The 24883-nt window shown below is 45.6% G+C and overlaps 1 protein-coding gene and 1 non-coding gene across 2 annotated transcripts in view; both read left to right on the forward strand.

The window, feature by feature from the left end:
- Positions 1 to 24883, forward strand: part of pcm (5'-3' exoribonuclease pacman) — a 79136-nt gene that overhangs the window by 17464 nt on the left and 36789 nt on the right. The window contains exons 15-29 of the mRNA XM_077654557.1: positions 758 to 877; positions 2040 to 2212; positions 7986 to 8112; positions 9035 to 9124; positions 9767 to 9870; positions 13489 to 13599; positions 16785 to 16859; positions 17216 to 17303; positions 19026 to 19139; positions 19310 to 19408; positions 20660 to 20839; positions 21680 to 21762; positions 21868 to 21951; positions 23414 to 23549; positions 24041 to 24230. Of these exons, the coding sequence (XP_077510683.1) occupies positions 758 to 877; positions 2040 to 2212; positions 7986 to 8112; positions 9035 to 9124; positions 9767 to 9870; positions 13489 to 13599; positions 16785 to 16859; positions 17216 to 17303; positions 19026 to 19139; positions 19310 to 19408; positions 20660 to 20839; positions 21680 to 21762; positions 21868 to 21951; positions 23414 to 23549; positions 24041 to 24230 (1774 nt within the window). The remainder of the gene's footprint in view (positions 1 to 757; positions 878 to 2039; positions 2213 to 7985; positions 8113 to 9034; positions 9125 to 9766; positions 9871 to 13488; positions 13600 to 16784; positions 16860 to 17215; positions 17304 to 19025; positions 19140 to 19309; positions 19409 to 20659; positions 20840 to 21679; positions 21763 to 21867; positions 21952 to 23413; positions 23550 to 24040; positions 24231 to 24883) is intronic.
- Positions 7651 to 7722, forward strand: TRNAS-GCU (transfer RNA serine (anticodon GCU)). Its single transcript has one exon. It is a non-coding gene; the product is annotated as a tRNA-Ser (tRNA).

Raw genomic sequence — 24883 nt, forward strand, 5'->3', positions numbered from 1 at the left:
CAGAGCAGGACTAGAGTGAAGGGTTAGTCAGTTATAGCTCTCTGTAATTCTTCCTATGGTTTAAACCTTGTGAGAACATGTCCAGTGTCTTATGACACTGGAAGTTGTATGAGGCACCTTCTCCGGGGTAAATTGCATTGCCACCTCCACTGTAGCGTGCTTGAACCAAAAACTTTGGACGTTCGCCTGCTGCTCTGTGTTGCCCTGGTAGACCTCAGCCACACAAGGACCATGTGAGTGCTTTATAACAGAGGCCGATTTCATTTTTTTTAGAGGGGGGGGGGGCACCACATCCATGTAAAATTTTCCAATAATGACAATGCATTCACCTTTTGTTTTGCATTTGTAATGCTTGCCTTTTTCATGCTGCTTGCCCCCCTGCTGAAGCTTGGAAGTTTTGTTAGTATTGGAGAAGGCTTTTCAGTGTGTGCTGTTGCCACCACTTGACATTATTTTGTGTTCTCTATTGCTGCTTTGTTGTGAAGCACAGACAGGCGACCCAGCGTCTGCATTTAAATTTTTTGCAGTCATCTTGGAGATGTTTAAAACGCCTGTCTGTGCTGCCGTTCTTCGTGTCCCAGTTAGCCTGGATAACAGAGCCACCTCACAGCAGTTAGCAGTGCTCTAGGCCATCTTGCATTTTTGCTGCCAATGCTGGAGATATAATTGAATTGCATTTGCAAGGTTACTCTGTGGGCGTTTGTCATGGCTTATAAAAGTGGTGCCTGTGTTGTTTTTTTCTTTGCCTACCTTTTAGGATCTTATGGTGTGTGAGTCGTCTCCGATCTTGGATTACTACCCGGAGAACTTCAACACGGATTTGAATGGGAAGCAGCATGAGTGGGAGGCTGTCGTGCTCATTCCTTTCATAGAGGAGGTAAAGTAGCACTGTACTCAGACAGCATTGATGCCATGGGGGGTTCCTCTCCTTGTGCATTCATGTGCGGTTGTGAGGTTTTTCCTCGGTTACCATGTTTTTGAGGCTTAGCAATGGTGCCTTTAAGAACCACCTTCAAATATACAGTAGAAATACAGTAATACAGAAATACAGAAAATACAGTAGCAGGCACAGTTTTAACGCACCGACTACAGTGCCATCGCATGACACGCCTTGCATTGGGCAGGGACATGGGGCAAAATTTTGCAGGCAGATGCTTTGCAGCCGGTAGCAGTGCACGACATATTTTTGCAGGGAGAAAAGAAATAACCCAGTTCAGTACAGCTTAGCACCAGCATAGTGTCGGGGCTTAGGAGGTTTGTACTCTGATATCATTGATACAGGAGACCATGCTTGCATGGCTAATGGTTTGAAATATTAAATTTGAATTCAGTAGAGGCTTGAAGTTTGAATATTCTCACACCCCTATTTTTCTGTGCACAGTACCACATTATATGGAGTTGACACCTCGTAGAATGTCCAAAGCTAGCTTCTTGCCAGTGGAGCCTACCTTTATATGATAAGTAACGTACTGTCCTGGTGACTTAACATGCTGCAGCTAGTTGTGGGAACGTGCACGTATATTCAACACTGTAGAAGGTGTCTTAGCGGCACCTAATTTTGGCTCCTGGTTCTGGCTGCACTACTTTGGTGAAGAACTTACTGCTGTGCAGTCTGTTTGTGGTTGCTGTGCTTTCATTGTTTGCTCATTGTGAGAGCTATGCGCCCAGAATAGTCCATCCGGACACTGCTGTCAGAAAGGAGAAAATGTTAGAGTGTGGCTGATCTCTTTTATCTTACTGGGTTTATTCTACCACTGTTCATCCTTCCTGCTTTCACAGCATACTTTTCATATACCTAGTGGACTTCACTGTAGTTGTGAAGTTCAGCTGTGAAACGTTTAGTTAGAAATTTAACCTGTACCACACTCATATCATGACGAAACAGTTTGGTGAGCAGGGCAGTGCTGTGTTTTGAGGAAGCAGGGCTTTTTTTTTTTCTTTCTACTTACTTTTGCATGCTACGTGGAGTCGGGGCACAGTTCGCATTTTGTTATTCCACACTATGGTTTTGCCTGCACATGTCTGCTGCCCCCCACTAGGCTCGCCTGTTGCCAGCCATGGAGGAGTGCCAGCAGCGGCTCACCGAGGAAGAGAAGGCCCGCAATGGCCATAGTGGCCACTTGCTCTTCACATACTCGCCAGAGGCACAGCCGGCACTGGTCTTCAAGGGACACACCAGGTTGCTTCCTCAGGTTCAGGTGAACCATGCCAAGTGAGTGCGACACACTCAGCCTTGCAGAGTGGTGATTCCTGTGTCTGCACTGTGCCCTCTGTAGTTGTGCAGCATAATTATCCCTGGCCATCTCGCCAGCAAGCGAGTGCTTCTGCACGTGACAACGGTTTTTTTTTTACAATGAAGAGAAAGCTACAGGGCTGGCCGTCTATAGCTGTGTCACTCTGGCAATAGTTTGGTTGTAGGATAGCCGCCTGGCACGTTGATCGCTACATGATTGCTTCACTGCGTAGCTGGTGTAGCTGGTGCCATCTATGAGGGCCTCTTGTAACTCAATGTGCTTAACTAGGGTGCTATAATAATAAAAAAAAAGCTGTTGTTGCTGTGACTCTCAAACGCTTAAAATGTGCAGTTATGTCGCGAATCTGCCTTAAATAATGAGTATTGCCAATGTGGCATGTTTTAAGAGGAAGCTATTTGAGTACAACCGTGGACTATATTCCACTGCTTTGGAAGAGAGGGCATATTTCGGCTCACTTGCTTTGGTTGTATTGAGAACAAAACTTGTCAAGAAGCGTAGCAGCTGCCTTGGTTCAGAACTGTTGGACTGATTCTGATGGACAACGGACATTTGAAAGGAATTTTGTTTTCTGAGCGAGTGATGTCAGCAAGACTGGTGCAGTATTTCCTGCTGCCTGCTGTTTCTCAGACTCTCTGACAGTTTTCGCTTTCGTTACGGATGTAGTACATGCCAACTCACTGTTGTGTGGAACAAAGGGCTGGCCCTTTACATAGTGCCGCACAATAGTGACACTTCAGATACTGTATACAGTTGCAGAGAAAATGGGAAGGCAGTACAGTAGAATCTCGATCATATGAATCTCACAGTTTCACAACAAATATTCGTTATGGATGTAGTACATGCCAACTCACTGTTGGGTGGGGCAAACGGCTGGCCCTTTACATAGTGCCGCACAATAGTGACACTTCAGACACTGTATACAGTTGCAGAGAAAATGGGAAGGCAGTACAGTAGAATCTCGATCATATGAATCTCACAGTTTCACAACAAATATTCGTTATGGATGTAGTACATGCCAACTCACTGTTGCGTGGGGCAAACGGCTGGCCCTTTACATAGTGCCGCACAATAGTGACACTTCAGACACTGTATACAGTTGCAGAGAAAATGGGAAGGCAGTACAGTAGAATCTTGATCATATGAATCTCACAGTTTCACAACAAATATTCGTTATGGATGTAGTACATGCCAACTCACTGTTGTGTGGAACAAAGGGCTGGCCCTTTACATAGTGCCGCACAATAGTGACACTTCAGACACTGTATACAGTTGCAGAGAAAATGGGAAGGCAGTACAGTAGAATCTCGATCATATGAATCTCAGTTTCACAACAAATATTCGTTATGGATGTAGTACATGCCAACTCACTGTTGGGTGGGGCAAACGGCTGGCCCTTTACATAGTGCCGCACAATAGTGACACTTCAGACACTGTATACAGTTGCAGAGAAAATGGGAAGGCAGTACAGTAGAATCTCGATCATATGAATCTCACAGTTTCACAACAAATATTCGTTATGGATGTAGTACATGCCAACTCACTGTTGCGTGGGGCAAACAGCTGGCCCTTTACATAGTGCCGCACAATAGTGACACTTCAGACACTGTATACAGTTGCAGAGAAAATGGGAAGGCAGTACAGTAGAATCTCGATCATATGAATCTCACAGTTTCACAACAAATATTCGTTATGGATGTAGTACATGCCAACTCACTGTTGTGTGGAACAAAGGGCTGGCCCTTTACATAGTGCCGCACAATAGTGACACTTCAGACACTGTATACAGTTGCAGAGAAAATGGGAAGGCAGTACAGTAGAATCTCGATCATATGAATCTCACAGTTTCACAACAAATATTCGTTATGGAGGTAGTACATGCCAACTCACTGTTGTGTGGAACAAAGGGCTGGCCCTTTACATAGTGCCGCACAATAGTGACACTTCAGACACTGTATACAGTTGCAGAGAAAATGGGAAGGCAGTACAGTAGATTCTCGATCATATGAATCTCACAGTTTCACAACAAATATTCGTTATGGATGTAGTACATGCCAACTCGCTGTTGCGTGGGGCAAACGGCTGGCCCTTTACATAGTGCCGCACAATAGTGACACTTCAGACACTGTATACAGTTGCAGAGAAAATGGGAAGGCAGTACAGTAGAATCTTGATCATATGAATCTCACAGTTTCACAACAAATATTCGTTATGGATGTAGTACATGCCAACTCACTGTTGTGTGGAACAAAGGGCTGGCCCTTTACATAGTGCCGCACAATAGTGACACTTCAGACACTGTATACAGTTGCAGAGAAAATGGGAAGGCAGTACAGTAGAATCTCGATCATATGAATCTCAGTTTCACAACAAATATTCGTTATGGATGTAGTACATGCCAACTCACTGTTGGGTGGGGCAAACGGCTGGCCCTTTACATAGTGCCGCACAATAGTGACACTTCAGACACTGTATACAGTTGCAGAGAAAATGGGAAGGCAGTACAGTAGAATCTCGATCATATGAATCTCACAGTTTCACAACAAATATTCGTTATGGATGTAGTACATGCCAACTCACTGTTGCGTGGGGCAAACAGCTGGCCCTTTACATAGTGCCGCACAATAGTGACACTTCAGACACTGTATACAGTTGCAGAGAAAATGGGAAGGCAGTACAGTAGAATCTCGATCATATGAATCTCACAGTTTCACAACAAATATTCGTTATGGATGTAGTATATGCCAACTCACTGTTGTGTGGAACAAAGGGCTGGCCCTTTACATAGTGCCGCACAATAGTGACACTTCAGACACTGTATACAGTTGCAGAGAAAATGGGAAGGCAGTACAGTAGAATCTCGATCATATGAATCTCAGTTTCACAACAAATATTCGTTATGGATGTAGTACATGCCAACTCACTGTTGGGTGGGGCAAACGGCTGGCCCTTTACATAGTGCCGCACAATAGTGACACTTCGGACACTGTACATTTGACGACCGATTTTTCGGACCCTCTAGGGACCGCGAAAATGACCGAAAAATCAGGCAGTCCGGAAAACCAGATTTCATCGGAAAAATCATGAACTTATTGTCAATATGCCAGAGGAAGGAGTCAGTTGTATTGCACACATTCTAAAGCTCCTCATGACTACATTTCGCCGCACGACACATGCACAGATGACGGGTGGCGACCGTTTTCATGAGCTCGGCCTGGCTGTGCTGCCCTCGGTATGTCGCCGATGAACGCACAGATTGGGACAAAGTCTAGACGGGAGAGCGAACATGCCGCTGCAGGAACTGCGCTGCACCCGCAGTACGATGGGCCCGGAACGAGAACACGAAAATGTCGAAACAATAAGAGCCAATAGTAAACGGCCGAAGCAAGCACTCCGTTGGCGTTGGCCTTCATCATTAGGCCTAATGACTAGAGCCAAAATCGGCATCGTGTCTGTCGATATGCACTCTATGGTGGCTTGCGTTTAATGAGAGACATCCTGTGTGTCATCGAAATGCCAGTTGTTTACGGTTTTACAAAAAAAAGTCAGGGTTGCGATGCATTTTGCCGCGGATACGCTGACCTCTCTTTGAAATAGACCACCATTTCATCCCGCGCTCGCCGTCTCCGTGATGCCCTATGCCTCCCACGCGCTACGCTGCTACCTCTTCCCGTATTTGGGACGAACGACTCGGCACAGATGAGTTCCGCAAACTCTGACTACTGTTCAAGTGACTACTGTGCGGCAGAGCGCATTCAAGAACAATACGAATTCGAAGCCACGCGGGCACAATGTGCCGACTCGCGCAAATTCCAGCATCGCAAGTTAAGAGGCTCCCTTTAAGCTTGAATTTCATTTTGTTTGACCAAGTTTTCAATCTCTCGTGCAGTTTGAATGAATGAGGTTCCACTGCACACATTATATGGCGGCTTGCATATTGGTGGCGAGTGCAAACGAGGTACGAAAAATCGAGCAGTCATTTGCAGTGCGTCCGAAATTTCAGGCGCTCTTGTACATTGGCTCTATGGGCCATGTCGCTGTGCCGCGAAAAAGACCGAATATAATCAAGCATGCCCGAAAAATCAGGCATCCGAATTTTCGGTTGTCGACTGTATACAGTTGCAGAGAAAGTGGGAAGGCGGTACAGTAGAATCTCGTTCATATGAATCTCACAGTTTCACAACAAATATTCGTATCATTTAGAAGTAACAAAATTCGTGTGTACAATTTACGCAAATCTATTTCCAGCTGGCAGGGTTTACTTACGGGCCACTCGCCGCCGCTCACTACTCATGATGTGCACCGTGCGACTGGTGATCACAGCATTGGCGATGTATGGGCCGCACTCCACTGCTCACTTCTCGCGGTGTGCACCATGCGACTGACGATCGCAACCTCAGTGAAGTATAGGCTGCGTGCCGCCACTCGCTTACTACTCGCAGTACACACGCACTGGTGTTCCCGGTGCCGGCAATGTATGAGCAGTAAGTACTTGGTGCTCGAGGGTGTGGTCGCGGTTCGTGCGGTAGTGGCTCACCGTTCATATCGCCCGCAGTAGGACGGGGGTTCATAGCACCTAAATTTGTCTATCCCGATATCCGAATTTGTCAGGGCATTTTATAAAATCGCATCATCCCATAATTCATATCAGCCGGGTCCATATCATTGAGATACTGCTGTACCCCAACAAAGGAGTAAGCCAGGCTAGTTGGTGCATTCTTTGCATGGAAACAGCGCAGCAGACGGGACCAAGAAAGGAAGACACACAGGCGCTCGTGTGTGTGTCTTCCTTTCTTGGTCCCGTCTGCTGCGCTGTTTCCATGCAAAGAATGCTGTTACCCCTTCCTTCGTCAGCTGCATGACAGGTGCATGCTTGCAGTGCAGCAAAGCGAACTTTCCTGATATCTGCAGTACGTCAGGAGCTGATCAGTTCATCATTCTTTCCAAAGGAGAGCACATAAGCGTGAACACTTCTGAGAAAACCTATTAGTATTGAATAATGAACGATGTGGCACTTCTCATGCAGCATGTTACAGCGTCCATTTCAATGCAGCAGAGGCATGCTCTTGCAGTGTAGGACACAGCACACCAGTACCGCTTTCCAGTAGCACTGCTCATGCAGCATGGTACTGAGACCATTTCAGTGCAGTACAGGCGTGCTCTTGCAGTGTACGAGACAGCACACAAGTACCGGTGCGGTTTCCGGGGTGCCCAAACGAGGTGCACTATGGAGCTTTGCTCCATGGTATTCTAGCACTGGTTCAGTATGTGCATTTAGTACTAAGCGTAATCAAATGCCGCCACTCTTTTTTACTTCTGTTGAGCCGCAATTATCCCAGGTGCTTTTCCTTGTGAATTACTGAAGCCTTTAAACACTGCACTTTGTTCCTGTGCAGCCACCGCGGTGGCTCAGTGGTTACAGCGCTCGGCTGCTGACCCGAAAGACGCGGGTTCGATCCCGCCCGCGGTGGTCGAATTTCGATGGAGGCCAAATTCCAGAGGCCCGTGTGCTGTGCGATGTCAGTGCACGTTAAAGAACTCCAGGGGGTAAAAATTTCTGGAGCCTCTCACTACGGCGTCCCTCATAGCCTGAGTTGCTTTGGGACATTAAACACCCATAAGCCAAACCAAACCTTTGTTTCTGTGCATGACTCCTATGCCTCCTGCTTTGTGGCTATTGCTGGGTGATGCCTTGATGCATTTGTTCCTGCAACATCTCCTAATGCAATGCAGGGTGACGGTGTTGGACATGGACGCCTTTCGGCTTCCGGTGAGCCAAATTAGGAAAGGCCTTATCGAAGGAATCAAGCTGGACGTGTACTTCCCCGGATTCCCCACCTTCAAGCACCTCAACTACAGTGTAAGTGATGCTTGCTGAGAGGGAAGGTCTCTTGCAGCTTAGAATGTGCTGTAACAAAGAATTCACTCGCGTCGCATATGCTGTCTACTGTGGGGTGGACTCACTCATATCTTTTTTGCTTGTTCGTCCAGGGTGATGAGGGCAAGTACCCAGTGTTTTTCTACTGTTTCTATCGTCCTTGAAATGTATGAAATTGTTTCTGTGAAGTTGGTTGTGCTGGTGACCTCATTGTTGACAGCTTGTGAACAGGGGCTTGTTAATAGCTGTGGCACGCCTGACGGATTACAAGGAAACACTGTCAGCTTCCTGCTCCAGGGGTGAAACTTGCGTGATGCAGGCCTGTCCCATAGCATGCTTCTCTCCTCGGGAGCACCGATTCATGCCTGAAATTAAAATCAGCATTTTTTACTTGGTCTCTAGGTTTTCTGTTTCTTTGATTTTTTTGCCAGTCAGGGTTCTTCCTTTTTTTGCAAATTTGCTTTGCTAATAAAATTTTTGACGGTCATGACACCATTCGGTAACCCAGACTTGCTTGATTCGAACTGAAAGTTTGGCTTCTTCAACATGATTTGCTTTGAGAAGGCTCTCCTTAATGCCAGCAGAACTAGTTTTGGTTTACCATTAAGTTCGAAATATCAAAAGATTTGAGTTGGAGTTAACTGTATATACATTTAAATGCTATAATATAGCCTTAATGCTGTTTTCTTGTTACATTAAAGGCTGCACTGTGTACGGCCTCTTTATATTAAACTGGGTGTTTTCCGAGGTTTGTTGTTTTTTTCTTCTTTTTTTTTTTGCAAGCTGGATTGTGTCACATAGATTTTATGACTGACCAATCTCCTGCCAGTGTCATGCATACTTGTATTGCTGCTCGAGCTCATGGGCATACGTTAACTGTGCTTTCCTGTGTCTTCATTTAAAGGCATCCCTCAAGAAGGAGAGCATCAAGGTGTTCCAGGCTCTTACCAGAAACGAAAGCATGGTGATCAAGTTAGAAAACAGAGATGAACGCGTAAGCATAAGAATTTGTGCGTAAGATTAAGAAGCTAAGAAATTGTGAGTCACAGAGGTTGCGCTATCATTTGCACAGTGCTTGTTTTTGCAGACTTGCGACCATGCTCACAGGCAGTCGCACGCCCTTTGCGACTTTGGTGCGGCCCTTTGTTGCGCGAGTTGGGACATGTTGAATGCTGCCTGCCTCTTCTTCAGTTTTAAAGATGAAGAAGAGGCCTTCTGATAAGTTCAGGCTTTAGAAAAGAAGATGCTGGCCATTGGCTTCATTAAAAAAAAGTAAAACGTGATAAATGAGTACAGTATTTTAGAATGATAAAATAGGGTAATCTCAATACCCGATTGCTTTCCGATTGTAGTGAACTGCATATTCTGTTTACTTTCATTAAGTTGAATTTACTGAAGTTCAAACTAATGTGCTTTTATTTAAAATTTCTGGGGCCATAAGCTGTCACTGTTCTTAATACATAAGGGCTGGCTAGTTGGTTTTGCATAGGCAATAAACAGTTATTAGTCAGCACATGAGTTTGTGTCCTTTTCGTGCTATTGCGCTGTAGTCCACAGTAAGCTGTCACCATTGGCCACACTGGGTATTGAGCGATTCGCAGTGAACATTTCGCCAAAACTTTTCGTCAACTTTCAGACCCTGACGCACATCTCAACGGAGCTGCTGGGCAAATCTGTGTATGTCTGTTGGCCCCATCTTCTCGAAGCCCTCGTGGTGTCTGTTTCAACTAGAGATGAAAGGTAATTTCTGTGAGCACTGCTGAGAACAGTGTTCATTGCCATTGTGCCACCGTGTGTAGTGTAATTCACTTTCTGCTCGGTGCCACTGGCTGTTTACTTAACTGATAATTAGTCCACATATTCAGTAAGTTCATGAATCGACTATCACTGTCTGACTAGACATTGAGGTTTCCATAAAATGTTTAAAACTACGCACTGGGCTCTGTGCATGCTTACCACTTCAAAAGTTTACTGTTGTGACAGTTTTTTTTTCCTCGGAATTCCTTAAAACCAAACTAATGTAATAACAGTTTCTGAGGTATGTCAGATTAAAGGGACACTGAGGAGAAATTGAAGTTGGCTTGTATCGATAGAATACCAGCTCCTGATCATGAAAACGCCGCTCTTACTGAAAACACAGCTCTTGTAAGGTAAAATAGCAAGAATCAAAATACAGGTATCGCCGCCACAGGCCAATCTCGCAGGTACAAGCGTGGTGACGTCAAAGGACAAGAGACACCACCTTGGAGGAATATTCCTTCCTAGATGGTGCGTAAATCTCTGAGGCTGACAAAGAAAGGTTGCGCGGTTCAATATTGAAGTAAGTTTTGTTTTAAAACCGATAGTGCACTTTTATCACACAAGGAAGACAGACAAAAGACAACCTGAATGTTGGAAGCAAAGAAAGCCGATGCTTGGCGGCGGGCAGGAGAGTTTCGATTTGTTATGGCACTTCGCGTCTATGAGTTTTGCGTGCCCCGTGGTTTTGTTTTTGACGCGTCTCGATTTACAAGCGCCGAACAGCAGAGGAACTCCAAGTGCCGCTTCAAGGGCTAGTGAACCTTTGAAGGAGCCTGTTATGGCTGGTCAGATGATCGCCACGGTCGAAAAACTATGATGGCACGATGATCAGTGATCGTACAAGGCAGTTCGCAATATAAAGAGCACTTGTGTCTTCGCACGCTCGCCCGGCGAAACATTCCCGGCTGTGTCAGTCAACTTCAAACTACTTAACAGAAATCGTTTATTAGGGACGGGAGACATGGTACAAGGCAGTTCATAAAAATTGCTGACGTCCTAGCTCTGTTATGCCTGTTTCACATGCAAGCGAACCGCTTGTGAACTCCGCCGCGGCGGCGAGTACACCCTCTCTCAAGCAGCAGAGAAAGCCCCAGCGGCTGGAGCAGCGAGGTTCGGGCAAGTTGGAAATTTTCGCGGCGGCGACGTGGCAGCACCGCATCTCAACCAATGACGGCCCGGCGTTGCCACGCGAGTTTGTACGCCACACGTACGAACTTTTGTTTAAAAAAATAAATTGTATAAAGTGCTGTTCAATGCTTAAAACGCAAGAATTATATTTATTTAAAGAAACTGTGAAAAGAAATGACAAAATAATGCTTTTATATTACGCTTTTTTTGTGTTTGCAGGCCAACAAAACTGGTTGCAGGCCACCAAAACCAGTTGCAGGCGCATATATTTTTCCAGCAACGTTGGTTTTCGCAGCGGTGGGAAACGCGCAGCGGCGATGCATGTGAAACGAAAGCTCGCGAACCGCTTCGCAGAGCCGCGCCGCTGTTGGCTCTGTTCGCCAATTCGCTTGCATGTGAACCGCCCTTTAGGCCAGGATATACATAGCGAAAGCGCAGAGATTTCTGCATTAGAAGAGTGCATTCACTAGATGCGCCTTTATTGGTGGTTTTAACTTGAGCTGTCGTGGCGGAGTGGTAGCGTCTCCGCCTCAGATGCCAAAGGCCCTGGTTCAATTCAGAACCTCTGCACAGGATTTTCTTTTTTTATTCAGTGAGTGGGGAGGGGGTTTCCAGTGGCTCCCATAGATGCCGCCACCGAATACGTTGGTTAGCGGTCAAGCGCAGGCTCTGTTAAGGCGCGTTTATGCTCCGGCATAACGCGCTGCGCGGCGACGTCACGTCGGCTAAAGCGAGACCCTCTATACTTCAACTGCGCTTGACCGCCGACGCGTTCTGCGGCTTCGGCGCACTCTGACCGCACTGGCGGGGAGACTTGGAGCATGTCTCTATTTCGCGCCGAGTGCGCCAGCCGCTGCCGGCCCGGCCAGACAGATTCGGCTCTGCGGCGAGGTGCGCGTTGTGACGTAATTCAATAACTTCGGCAGTTCGGCGGAGCTGTTCTTTTCAAGCTCTCGGCTAATTTAATCCATTCACAGTACATATATGAAGGTACATGCAAGTGGGCGAGAGAGCCCGGTCCAGTGGACCCGTTGGATCTAGCGGAAGCCGTTGAAGCGTAGTGCGCCGGCTTTAGTTTCAAGCCGCCAACTTTAAACGCGACCGCCCTTGAGCACCCATCCGTTTTTTGTGCCAAAAAAATAAATAAAAAACTTGGCCCTTGCAACCATGGGAGACCTCGACGTCGCCTGCTGCACCGTGCAACTGCGCCGTTCAAGGAATCACAAACCGTTGGCCCCAAAGCCCCGGCCAGCCTCCTATGGGCGCATCGCACCCCTCGCGACTCCCCGCACTGGGGTTATGATATTTAGTTTGCAATGGCTGCTCACGGCTGAAGGGGGAAACGACCCGCCGGCGCCTAACCTAACTGTGCTCCCTCAAAAGCATCACACGCTCTGTGGGGCTGAGGTCGCTGAAATGCAGGCCGGAGTTTTTGCGAGAACTACGTCGTCGTTTACGGGAACGGGATCCATCGTAACGCTGGCAAGACGCCGGTGCAAACGTAAACGAAGCGACGGTAGCGACCCCCGATAGATGCCTTCAACGTGTGGTGGCGGTAGCTCTCATTTCGGCAGCTGCTAGACTGCACCACTAGCCGCCAGAAATCACGGGGTCTCCGTTTACGTCACGTTTCACGTCACTCCGTCCTGTGACGTCATAAGAGTTCTTCGTGACGTCATAAGAGTTCTCGAGTTTGAATCGGAGCAGCGGGAAAAACTTTTTCAACTTAGAATCCAAATTTCTTTGAAATAAATTCATCTTTCGCTCTTGGACAAGCGGCAACAAAGCCATGAAATGCCGAACTATCAGATTTTGCTAACAAAAAAAGTTTGATAGGGTTCTCCTCAGTGTCTCTTTAATATAGATCAAGTACAGTTGCATCTCGATGGTACAGATTACACAGGGTCACGAGAAATGTTCATATACGCTGAAATTCGTATTATCCAAATGTGAACATGCATATGCAGAAGCTAGGGAACTTTATTTACGCTGATACATTTTCGGCTGACAGGATTTATTTACAGCCGTGTGCCTCCGCTCGGTGCTCATGTTGCATACTGCTTGAATGGTGACCACCATGTTCGCCATGTATGGGTGGCGTGTCATAGCTCTGTGTTCATAGTGTATACAACCATGACTGGCGATCATGATATTGGCAGTGTGCAGGGTGTGTGTCACCGCTCAGTGTTTGTGGTGCGTACTGCATGATTTGTGATCGCGGCATTTTTCGATGGGAGGGCAGCGTTTAGTGCTCGCAGGTGCGGTCGCGGCTCCCGCATTCATATCACCTGTGGTGGCGCGGGGGAGTGTTAAAAAAATATAACATTTGGCCCATTGAACACAGTGCACTTTGGATAGGGAATTTTGCCTTATCATTGACATTCTGCTGTAGTGTGATCTTTTTACATTGTCGGCTTGTATTCATCACAGGCATTCTATGGAGCTTCGGAGGCATGGGAAAAGTGACAACGTTATAGTGCAAAGGCTCACCAGCGATGACCAGGAAGTGTTTGACATGCAAGTTGACGGAATCAAAGAGCGGTAGGTACAAATTAAATTTCTCCCTTTTTTTTTCAGTTTCATTTTTCGAACTGAAGCATTGAACTAAAAAATATTCAGGACATTTTTGCTTACTCAGGCTGTGTGCAAAGCCATAACATTTTTCTTTTTAACCATTCATTGCACGTTTTCATTCTTATCTGCATCATCCGCTCATGTTTAGGTCATCTTCAAAGGTTATCTTTATCAGCCTGCAGGAAGCTCTAACTGGTGCCATCGTCCCTTTTTCAGGAGACGTTATTGTCTTATTGAGTTATTTTCGCTATTATATTAGTGAACAGCCGCCGCGGTGGCTGAGTGGTTACGGCGCTCGGCTGCTGGCCCGAAAGACGCGGGTTCGATCCCGGTCGCGGCGGTCGAATTTCGATGGAGGCGAAATTCGAGAGGCCCGTGTACTGTGCAGTGTCAGTGCACGTTAAAGAACCCCAGGTGTTCGAAATTTCCGGAGACCTTCACTGCAGCGTCCCTCATAGCCTGAGTCGCTTTGGGACGTTAAACCCCCATAGACTATTACATTAGTGAACAATTATCGATCTGACTGCATCCAGCTTAGTGTTTTGCATGTTGCCTGATTGTTGCACTGATGAAAAAGATTTGGTCCTTTATCCCTTGTCACACCCATATTTGCAAATCATCTGACTATCTTTGAGGAGTAATTATCAGATTTGTCTACAGTCTTTTCCCCTCCATCATTCTGTGCCCATTATGTACAGTGGAAACAAACAGTTCAGTGTGTATATACATATGTGCAGGGTGTCCCAGCTAACTTGGACCAAGATTTTGAAGAAGCCTAAGCGTTCTTCAGAATTGAAATCACGTGCATGTTGTTAAGGCTTATGTAAGGTTACAGTACCATTTTTTTGATCGTCCCACTGAAATAATTAGACGAGATACATTAACTTTTTAAATATAGCTTGAAACGTTCAGGCGTCAGTAGGAAATTTTTGGAGCTCCACAAATATTGTCAAACGCAGACATTTCCAACGAGATAGACTCTGCGTGGCCGTTTTAATTGGGGAGAAACGAAAGCCCGCGGAGTTTAAAAAATACCACGTGACGCCGCGATTGGAGCGCTCTCATTCGTGCTTTGTAAAAAACATTGCTCGCTTCGCGCCTTTCGTGCTGCACACGACAGAGCTTCGCGTTGTGGTTGGTTCCAAGATAAGCACCAGTGGGGTTCGGGCGGCAGTTGAAATAAAGCCGGCTCCCGTTTCTGCGGCGATAATTGCGCTCTCACGCTAGCAGATTGTAGAATGCGTCGCCAGTCGCCGCCGGTAACCTCAGAGCCAAGCAAAGATAGAAGCCCTTTCTCGTAAGCGAAGAGAAGGCACGGCGCTGGCAATGTTTTTTACAAATCACGGATGAGAGCGCTGTAATCGTGGCGCATTCTGGTGCACGGAGTGCGCTGTCACGTGGTATTTTTTTAACTCCGTGGGCGTTCGTTTTTCCCGAATAAAAACGGCCACGCTAAGGCTATCTCATTGGAAGTGCCGGGGTTGGAAAATATTTGTGGAGCTCCACAACTTTCATATTGATGCCTGAACATTTCAAGCTATATTTTAAAAAATAATTAATTTATCTTGAATAATTATTCAAGTAAAACGAGCAAAAAATTGTACTGAAACTTTAGGCAAACCCCAACAGCATCCTCGCGATTTCAGTTCCGAAGAACGCTTATGTTTATTTAATGTCTTGGTCCAAGTTAGCTGGGACACCCTGTATATATATACAGTATTGTGCGTTTTTATCGTGAAGACTTTCAAAAATTTCCCTGCCTCAACCGCTGGCTCATTTGCGGTGAAACTGCACACAGAGCTTGCGTATTATGGTAACTTTTGTATCGTAGCAAGTTTGACCACGGTACTTACTGAGTTGAGCCGTGCATGATGCGAAAACGTAGTCGTCTACGTAGAGGTCAGCGAACGAAAACCCGCAAACAACTTTCACTGAAGGGCGACAGTGGCGCCATCAGTTTTCGGCAGTGGAAAGCGTCACGACAAGGCCACCGAGACAAGCGTTGCTAACAATATTCTTTGAAAGGTAAAGCCTCTTTAAATCTGTTGTTCCGATATTTTTTCCGCTCAATTAGCCGAAAATGAGCCAGCGGTTGAGGCGGGCAAATTTTTTAAAGTCTTCATGATAAAAATGCACAATACTGTGTGTGCGTGTGTGTGCGCGCGTGCACACACGCACACGCACACACACACACACACACACACTATGAAGAAGCCAACAGTCACCAAGACCAAGGTGCATAGGGGAATGTTTTTTTTTTTAATTGTAGTGCTGATCAGTGGGAAAAAAATACTATATATATGCACATGCTCCTTTGTAGACACAGTGGAAAGAAGGAAAGAAGTATATATTGGAGAGCTTGGAGCTAGTTCTCTTAGAAATATCTTGATGTTATTCGTCAATAAGCAGTCCGTCTTTTGTGCAGCAGTCCATATTTAATGTACCAAGAAATAGTGCCCTTGTATATACTCGCGTAATGAACCCACTCGCATAATGAACCCCCCACTTTTGTCGGCCAGAATTTATTTTTTTTTTTTTTCAGCTTTAACTTTTTGTAGTGGGTTCCTCAGATTTTGCAGCGCAGACTTTGGCAGGGCACCAAGAAGCTGTCCACCGCTGATAACATCACCCAGAGGGGTGGGGGGAGAGACTTTAGCAGCATTCAAAGATGCCGCCAGCGTTTGTTTATTTTTTGAGGAGAGCTGCCAGAAGGGTGCGGGGGATTGGGGGGAGGCGCGGTGCGCTCTGGGAACTTGGCAGAGTGCCAAGACGTGTGCTGTAAGCTAAGGCTTAAACATTCACATTACACACACGTAACCGTACTGTGTGTTTTTTTTAACCTCACGCGCGCCTGACCTTCAGGGCCGGTGTTTAGCCTGTTCACATTGTCTCGCTGTGATTGGCTGGCCCCACCAGCTGTTGAAATCTGTTGAAACTTTTTTTTTTCCTGCGTAATGAACTTTCCCCCCAAACTGGCAGCAACTTTTCTGGAAAAAAGTGTGTCTATTACGCGAGTATGTACAGTATTTCTGGTGGTGCATGATAATTTTAAATTGTCTTCTAATTTGGCCAGGTTTTTCTTGTGCCTAAGATGGAAATTTTTCATTTGTGCTTACACTATTCTCTTCCTTTCTTGTCACTTATTTCCCTAGGTACCTGGGCCGTTATGGAGTAAATGTCGGTGATCTCGACGTTCTGGTATATTGCAAAACAGTGACTGGTCGAAAGTAAGTATCGCACTCTGCTTATTTCGTTCTGTTATTGGGATCGTCTAATTAAATGCCAGCTCTTTTCTTTTTTTTCATCCGAAAACTAAGCGCCCAGAGTGTCATAGTATAATGGACAAGCATGCCTCCTTAATTTTGTTGATTTTTGTTGTGCATCGTTTGTACACCTGTGCGCGTTTGAAATACACTCTGCCATCACGAACTGGCTCACGTGCCTGTGTCCATTGACACATTGTGCAAGAATAGTTTCTTCCATTTCCTTTTTCTTTTTGTTTTCTTGTTTTGTGGGATACTTACATATCTGTTGCTCCTGAATAACTGCAGCACTCTTGTCATTGATTCATCGGCACATACAGGTACACATACACTACGAAAGGCCGCATCACATTGGAAAAACAGTGGGCGGAGCACAGCGTACCATTTGCGTTACAGGCCATTGTCAAGGTAAGCAGAGCTTCCTTGAACCATGTGCTTTCTTTGCAAAGAATTTACAAGCCAGTGCTTGATATGATGCTGATTAATTTTCATGCACCATGCCTTACCATGTTGCTGTGTAACAGCTTCGACATTCAACATCAAAACAAACTGTCTTCTCATTCCGAACCACATATGGGCCTCAATTAACAGTGCCTGTCCAGGAGGTTCAGAAAATTAATAGCATAATGATAATATAGTCAAGAACAAAAGAACTAGCAGTGTTGGTTAGTGGTACAGTCGACGACCGAAAGTTCGGACGCCTGATTTTTTGGACATGCTTGATTATTCGGACTTCTTCGCAGCACCATGACATGGCCCATAGAGCCAATGTATAAGAGCGCCTGAAATTTCGGACGCATCACAACTGACTGCCCGATTTTTCGGACCTTGTTCGCATTTGCCGCCAATACCCAAGCCGCCATATAATGTGTACAGTGGAACCTCATTACTTCAAACTGCAGGAGAGATGGAAAACTTGATCAAATAAAACGAAATTCAAGCTTAAAGGGGGCCTCTTGTGATACTGAAATTCTGCGCGACTCTGTAATTGCACCCGCGTGTTTTCAAATTCGTACGGTTCTTGAATGTCTTCCACCGCATGAACCTGAAAAGCAGTCAGAGTCCACGGAACTCATCTATGCCGAGTCTTTCGTTCCGAATATGGAAAGAGGTAGCAGTGAAGCACGTGGGTGGCATACAGCTTCACGGAGACTGCGAGCGCGGGAGGAAATGGTGGTGCATTTTAAAGTGAGGTCAGTGTACCCGCGGCAAAACGCACCGCAACCCTCACTTTTCTATCGTATAACCATAAATATCTGTCGTTAAATAACTGGCATTTCGATGACAGGCTAGACACCCCTCATTATACGCAAGCCACCGTAGAGTGCATATCGCTGGAGACGATGCCAATTTTGGCTCTAGTCGCTAGGCCTAATGACGGAGGCCAATGCCGACGGAGCACTTGCTTTGGCCGTTTTTCGGTTCTTATTTTTTCGTCATCTTCGCGTTCTCGTTCTGGGCCCATTGTACTGCGGGCACAATGCAGTTCCCGCAGCGGCGTGTTCGCTTTCCCGTTTAGACTTTGTCCCAGCCAATGCGTTCATCGGCGACATGCCAAGGGCAGCACAGCCAGGCTGAGCTCGTGAAAGTGGTTGCCGCCCGTTGTCTGTGCATGTGTCGCACGGCGAAATTTAGTCATTAGGAGCTTCAGAATGTGTGCAACACAACTGACCTCTTTTTCCAGCATAATGGCAATAAGTTAGTGATATTTTTTTTTTGGTGAGATCTGATTTTCCGGACTGCCTGATTTTTTGGTCGTTTTTGCAGTCCCTAGAGGGTCCGAAAAATAGGTTGTCGACTGTACATGCAGAAGTTCAAGATGGGAGGCTGGGTTCCCTCGCCTTGCTGTCCACTTCTCCAGCCAGCTGGAAAAGTTTTCAGAGCTAGTAAAGTTGTCAAACAATGTAAATATCTTGAAACCTAAGCTTGCAGCCAGTTCACTGCCATCATAAGTTCTGGGCTGCGCATTAAAGCTCTGAACAAGTGTGACCAATGTTCTGTTCTGTAAGCATCAGATTGTGATGTGGGTGCTTGAGTGTGTGCTCATCAGCATCGCGAACTTGTTCCTTTTTCATGAGGCATTGATCACTGTGACACGCAGCAACCTGGTTTACTTGTCCTTTACTGCAGGACATCACTGAGAAGTCTCCAGACTTTGAAGAGTTCAAAACACTTGAGGAGCTGTTTCCTGTTGGGAAGACTTGCTTCATGGTTGGCCATCCCCACTATGGTTGCGAAGGGCAGGTAATGTGGACTTTTTTCCAAACTGGGGGCTTTTGGCAACTCTGGGAGCATGATTGTGAACAGCCATTCTCTGTCTTACTTTCCAAACCCTGTCAAGAAGTTCTCTAATTGCCATTTCATGTGGCAGACTGTGAAGGTCTCTGCTTTCCTGCTTTTCTCCTTTTCAAAAGGTTGTCGATGCCAAACCAGCGAACAACGTTGGACGCGTCCTAGTCAAGTTTACAGTGCCAGCAGAGCCAAATTTGGATGGAATCATCCGGAACGAAAGGGTAAGGGGCCACATGTCCGCGCTTGTGCTGTCATGTGCCTGCATGCGAATTTCCAAATGTGTAGTCATACTGTTTGCGTTAAGTATTTTGAGTTCTTGATATTATCTATCACAGAGAACTTGCTGGACAAACCCATAGCCATAAATCCTTCCCGCGAGACTTTTGGGGTTACTGAGGACTTTGAACGAGCCGATCAACTCCGCATTCCAATGACTGAGCTTTTCTGGTTTCATTGGGAGAAAAGGCTTAAGTGGGGCACATTTCTTGTAGGCTTTTTGTGCATGTTTGTTATTTAACATTCCGTGTGCACTCTCCTTAGATCTCCGAAAGTACCTTGAAAAGTGTCCTAAGATGCCCTCTTGTTGACTGTGAGGGCAGTCCTGGCATCGTTAGGGTGCTTACAAGTGACGTAATCCAAGGGAAATTTTTTAAACGCTCAGTGAGAGCACACAGATTGCAGGTACAATATCTAGTCCAAACATATTTGTCTTTAAGAATTTTTTTGTTCACTTAGATAAATGGACTGGAAGACAATACACAAGGCAAGGTCGCCTTTTGTTTAGTGTGTCATCCTTATGTTGTTCTGTCTGAATGACCTTTAAAATGCTTGGAAAAAAGAAAAAAATGTCCATCTTGGGGTTGATTGCTGTAAACCAACTATCCCCCTCGGCAGAAGACTTGCAGTGGAACCCCGCTATAAGTAAACTCGAATATAGTGAAAGCTCTGCTGATATAGTAAAGTAACACTGCAGTCCCATTTTGCCTTTTAAAGGTGAATGTACTTTTTTTTTCTGTTTACAGTAAAGATTTTTTACACGAAACAGCTATAGTAAAGAGTGACAGATCATGGCAACGTGCTTCCCGCAGAATGATGACATCATGGCACGCGCGAAGTCTAGAATCCTGAGGCCAACATTCGAAGGCAGATGGATACCAAAGGCGATAAAAGGGCACTTTTTTTTAGATGGCTGCTTGAAATGGTTTGAAATGGGTGGCTGTAGGCAGTTGCAGTATGGTCAGTCTCAAAATTACTGGCTAAAGGCAAGGCAGGAGTTGAGGCACGCATGGGTTTAGGCACTTGGGGAACCAAAAAACTCCAAGGAACCCAGGGGCTCCCCTGGAACCCCAATTTGAGAACCCCCGCAAAGGCAAAGGTGATATGGGCCATGATTTGTGGAGCACAGTTTGGCAACTTACTTTTTTCCACACTGTGCTAATTCTTTTTCTATTCTTTTTTTCTTTTCTTTTCAGAATCTTTGCCAGGTTCACTACATGAATGCTCATCAGCTGTCACAGCAGCTTGGGGTGAACCCCCAGTTCGTGTCTCGCATCACAGGCACAGTGTTTATTCAGATGAACAGCAAGGAGGCAGAATCGGCTTCGCTCGTCAACGTTGGGCTTCAGCTGAAGTTCAACAAGTCTTGTGAAGAGGTGGGCACTCGAAGTTGTTGTCATGGAAAGATACTAGTTCTTTTGTGGGCAGGTGGCAGTCTTACTTTCTTTGAGGGGGTGCATATTTGTAGTGGAGCTGAAGACATTGCTCATGATAGAAAAGGCTTGCACACCCACCTAATGCGTGCGCATATTATACACGGGGTCACGCAGCCATCTGTTATAAGTAAACTATCATGCTGTCAGTTCTGTGTTGTGTTCTTGTTTCCAATTTATTGGTGTAATCACATGCAAGGGCAGCATAATTTTCTTGGGCTGGTTTTATTTTGTTCTGTTTTGTATGTCCTTTGAGACTACATGTAACAAAATGTGCACAAATCAAGAAAGCAACTCTCCAAGAGTGGTTCTGGAGCTACCAATGTTCAGCGCAGGCTCTCAAAGCATCTGTATGAAGAACTGTGAGCATCATCTCTGCATCTCTTACTGCTACAGTAACTTCAGCATAGCCTGAAAGAGTCACAGACTCAACTTTTACTGAGAACAATAATTGCATTGAGTTGTTTTGGACCTAGAAAGTGTAGCTTGTTTCTTGTGTGCTTAATATCTGGGAGTTTGAAGATGACATATTTTTAGTGCATCTACATTTCTGCCTTTATTTCATTGGGAATGACATATTTTTAGTGAGTCTACAATCCTTATTTTGTTGAGCTTGCATTTTGCCAAGCCCTTTGAGCTGTGGCCCTGTTTCCAAGACATAGTGACATTTCACTGTTCTGCACCTCGGCCGGTCTCTTCGTGAACTAGTCTTTCTCAGTTGTTGATTGTGTGCTAATAAGAATTCAGCATTCTAATGCTGCTTCATTTCCTCTGCACTTCCAGATTCCTGGCTACTCGAAAAAGTGCGATGGCTCCTGGCTGTACTCTACCAAGTGCCTCGAAGTCCTCAAGCAGTACCTGGCTAAGTGAGTGCAGTCTGAACCTCATGGCTGTGTGTCATTTTCAACTGGCGAGCTGGACCATGATTTACAGCTCCTCGACTATGCGTTTCTTGCTTTCTTCGCCCACAGATATTTTAGTTTTGTACAGAGAATTCTTCCGTTCATGGGGCAAGAAAAAATTGCCGTGGAAGACATCTATCCAAAAGGAGTTGGGTATGTTGTGTATTGATTTTATACTGCACAGGTGCTCGCAGAAGTTTTCAGAATGCAAAATCCACAAAACTGCTTAAGTTCCGGCATTGTAAGCATTCTTTTTGTCATGTACTTAAAGTTGTGTGCCACACATTTATCAGCTACTACCTGCACAGGGCAACCCGCTGTCAGGGTGCGTCTCCAGATAGCGAGATTGTTCAGGTTTCTATAATTTCTGCATTCTGAAAACTTCTGTGTGCACTTATACGTGATCGGAATGCTAACCTGATTGCATGCAGGTGCTTTTAAGATATAGCCTACAGGTAGCTTTAACTTTGCTGCTGTTGTTTAGAAAAGTAGTCAGTGATTATATTGACGTTTGCAGAATAAGGATTCCATGTCTTAACCTTGTGGTCTGCAGTAGAAAAGTGCCCTGATGTAGTGCATCTCAGTGCTGTGTCTCCCATTCTCCAGTGGAACCCATTTATTTTATAGGTTGTTCTTTTAAGTGTTTAGTATCTGTAGTTTGTGAGTATTGTTTTGTTCTTTTTTCTTTGCTTCTATTCTGTAGCTTGCTATAAATTGAATATTCTAACTTCTCATCAACTCGCGAGAATTTCTGATGTAAATAGTTCTGCTAACCCTGACATAGTTTTCTGAATTATGTGTGAGTGCATGAAGTAGTTGTCCACACGAACTTTAGCATTTAGGACTGCACTGTTGTGAAAAATCTTAATGATTTGTCATTGTCTTAGATGTGCAGCTTAAACTTGTATGATGAGAGCTGTTCACCTCTTTTAGGCGGCGTGAAAATTTTACTTGTTCTAGGGCACCCACGTGCCGTGAACTTTTGCAACTAACTATGCAAGCTATAAATGGGTGTAAACTAAAAACCAGGAGAATTCCACGCCAAAGTTTGTCCCCTAGCCTGTTAGGATAACTGCTGAAATTTGAACATAAGCTATTGCTCCTTTTTGAGTGCTTGTCTGGTAGGAGGAGTAAATGTTTGATATAAGTAATTGCCACAAACTGCGTCCTATATGCAGTAAAACCTTGATGATTCAGTATCAGTTAATTCGAAATCCTAGATAATTCTTAGAAGTACTGCCTCCTATAATTTGTAATGTAAATTTTTTTTTGTATAATTCCAAGTTGGCAGTTTGTACCAGCCCATTTAATTGAAAGACCCGGGGTGCCATGCAGGAACGCCCACGTTCGACTGACAACGCAGCATCGCACCGCTTCTAATAGGCGCATGAGACCGCACTAAGCAGCACGATGGTTAATCGTTACTCTTCATTGCTTCACGCACTGTTGCGGAGATAGCGGTGCCGGCAGAGCACTCTTCATTTTTGGTTCTTTTTAATAGCCCTTCTAAAGTATGTGCTACTGCTAATGTGCATGTCAAGCTGTTTTTATTCAGTATTGTGCTGGCAGAGGGGACTCACAGTACTCTTGTGCTGCTGTGTGTTTGTCTGACCAGGAAAGAAGAGGTGAAAGAAGTGGCCAAGTGGTTGAAAGAGCAGGAGTGCTCACAGGTGGCACGGATCAAAAGTGGCGCAACACTGCTCGATGAAGGCGTGATCAAGGCCATAGAAGAGACCGTAAATAGGGCCAAGGTCAGTGTGGTCTCTGTAGCTTTCTGCTGGCCTCCCTTTCTGTACCTGCTCTTAGAAACCAGCACTGTTAACAGTGAAAAGCTTCATCAGATTTGGGATTTTGAAAGAATGGTTCTCAGAAACCTGAAAATGGTTAGATGCCCAATCCACAGTCATAATTTTATTGGAGCTAGGTGGTACCGGGGGCATATTTATGGTAATCTCTTGAATGTAGAAGTTGGGGGGGGGGGGGGGGGTGTTTCCAGTCTTATTGGCACCATGTGTTTCTAGGGCTTTCTTCATCGAAAAAAATGAGTGATAATGTGGTTCTCCCATAGAAAATTTTCTCTTGGTAGCGGATGCTCACTTATTTGCTTCACTCCTGAATGTTAGGTTGTTTTGCCAGAGTAGCTTTTCATGAAATTCTTATTTAGAAGTTAGTGTTAGAAAGTTTAGTGTATGTAATCTTGAATTTCATTTCTTTTTTCTCACTGCATTCACACATGGGGCAGGATGTGCAACCGCCACAGGAAGTGCTCCTGGACGTGCACCCAAAACATTTGTATCGTCCTAGCCTCCAGTATGGTTGGGTGCCACCGGACTCGACCGCTACGTACCAGCTGTTTGACCGAGTGGTCAGCGTCCGCGAGAATATTGTGGTTCCAGTGGGGTACCGGGGGACCATCATTGGCCTTCTTCCAAGTGAGTGTGTCTCTGCACAAAGTACCCTTTAAAGGGTCATGACACCATTTTTGAGACTCAAGCTGTTCATTGCACGTTGTTCGCTATGCATCTCAGAACAGCTGGATAGACTATGAGCTCATTTTGTGCAGCGAGTAATTAGTAATTTAATTTTTTTAAAGTTCTCTTGAACCATGTGGCAGTCAGGCAACACTGGCGCACTCGTGATTCATGACGGCATAAACCGACGGTCACGTGTTTGCTCATGACTGAACGACTTAACTGCACATAGTGAGCATAGGAGAGTAGATTTTTCGTTCAGCCTAGGGGTGCAGAGGGGTGAAAGTGAGAAGTTTGACAGACGATGCAGGGTCACTATAGTGCTGACGAGTCCACACCTCCTTTTGTCTAGCTCTGCCCGGTCTTGGCGACGTCACCGCAATGTGCCACGGCTGGACTCAAGTAGGCACACACGCTGCTCTGCACCGACCATATGTGCGGCAGTTTTGCAGCAGACGATGGTGCTGTCGGGCTGTGACGTCACTCGGGCTGCTTTAGTCTGGCCATCGCTGCCATGGGAAGGGGCTTAGAACCAATAACTTCAAATTGCAATTTCCAGCTCAAATGTGTGCGTAGAGCCCTACTTCCTTTTTAAGTGCCCTGCGCATAACAGT

This window comes from Amblyomma americanum, chromosome 2, assembly GCF_052857255.1.
Source record: "Amblyomma americanum isolate KBUSLIRL-KWMA chromosome 2, ASM5285725v1, whole genome shotgun sequence".
NCBI lineage: Eukaryota > Metazoa > Arthropoda > Arachnida > Ixodida > Ixodidae > Amblyomma > Amblyomma americanum.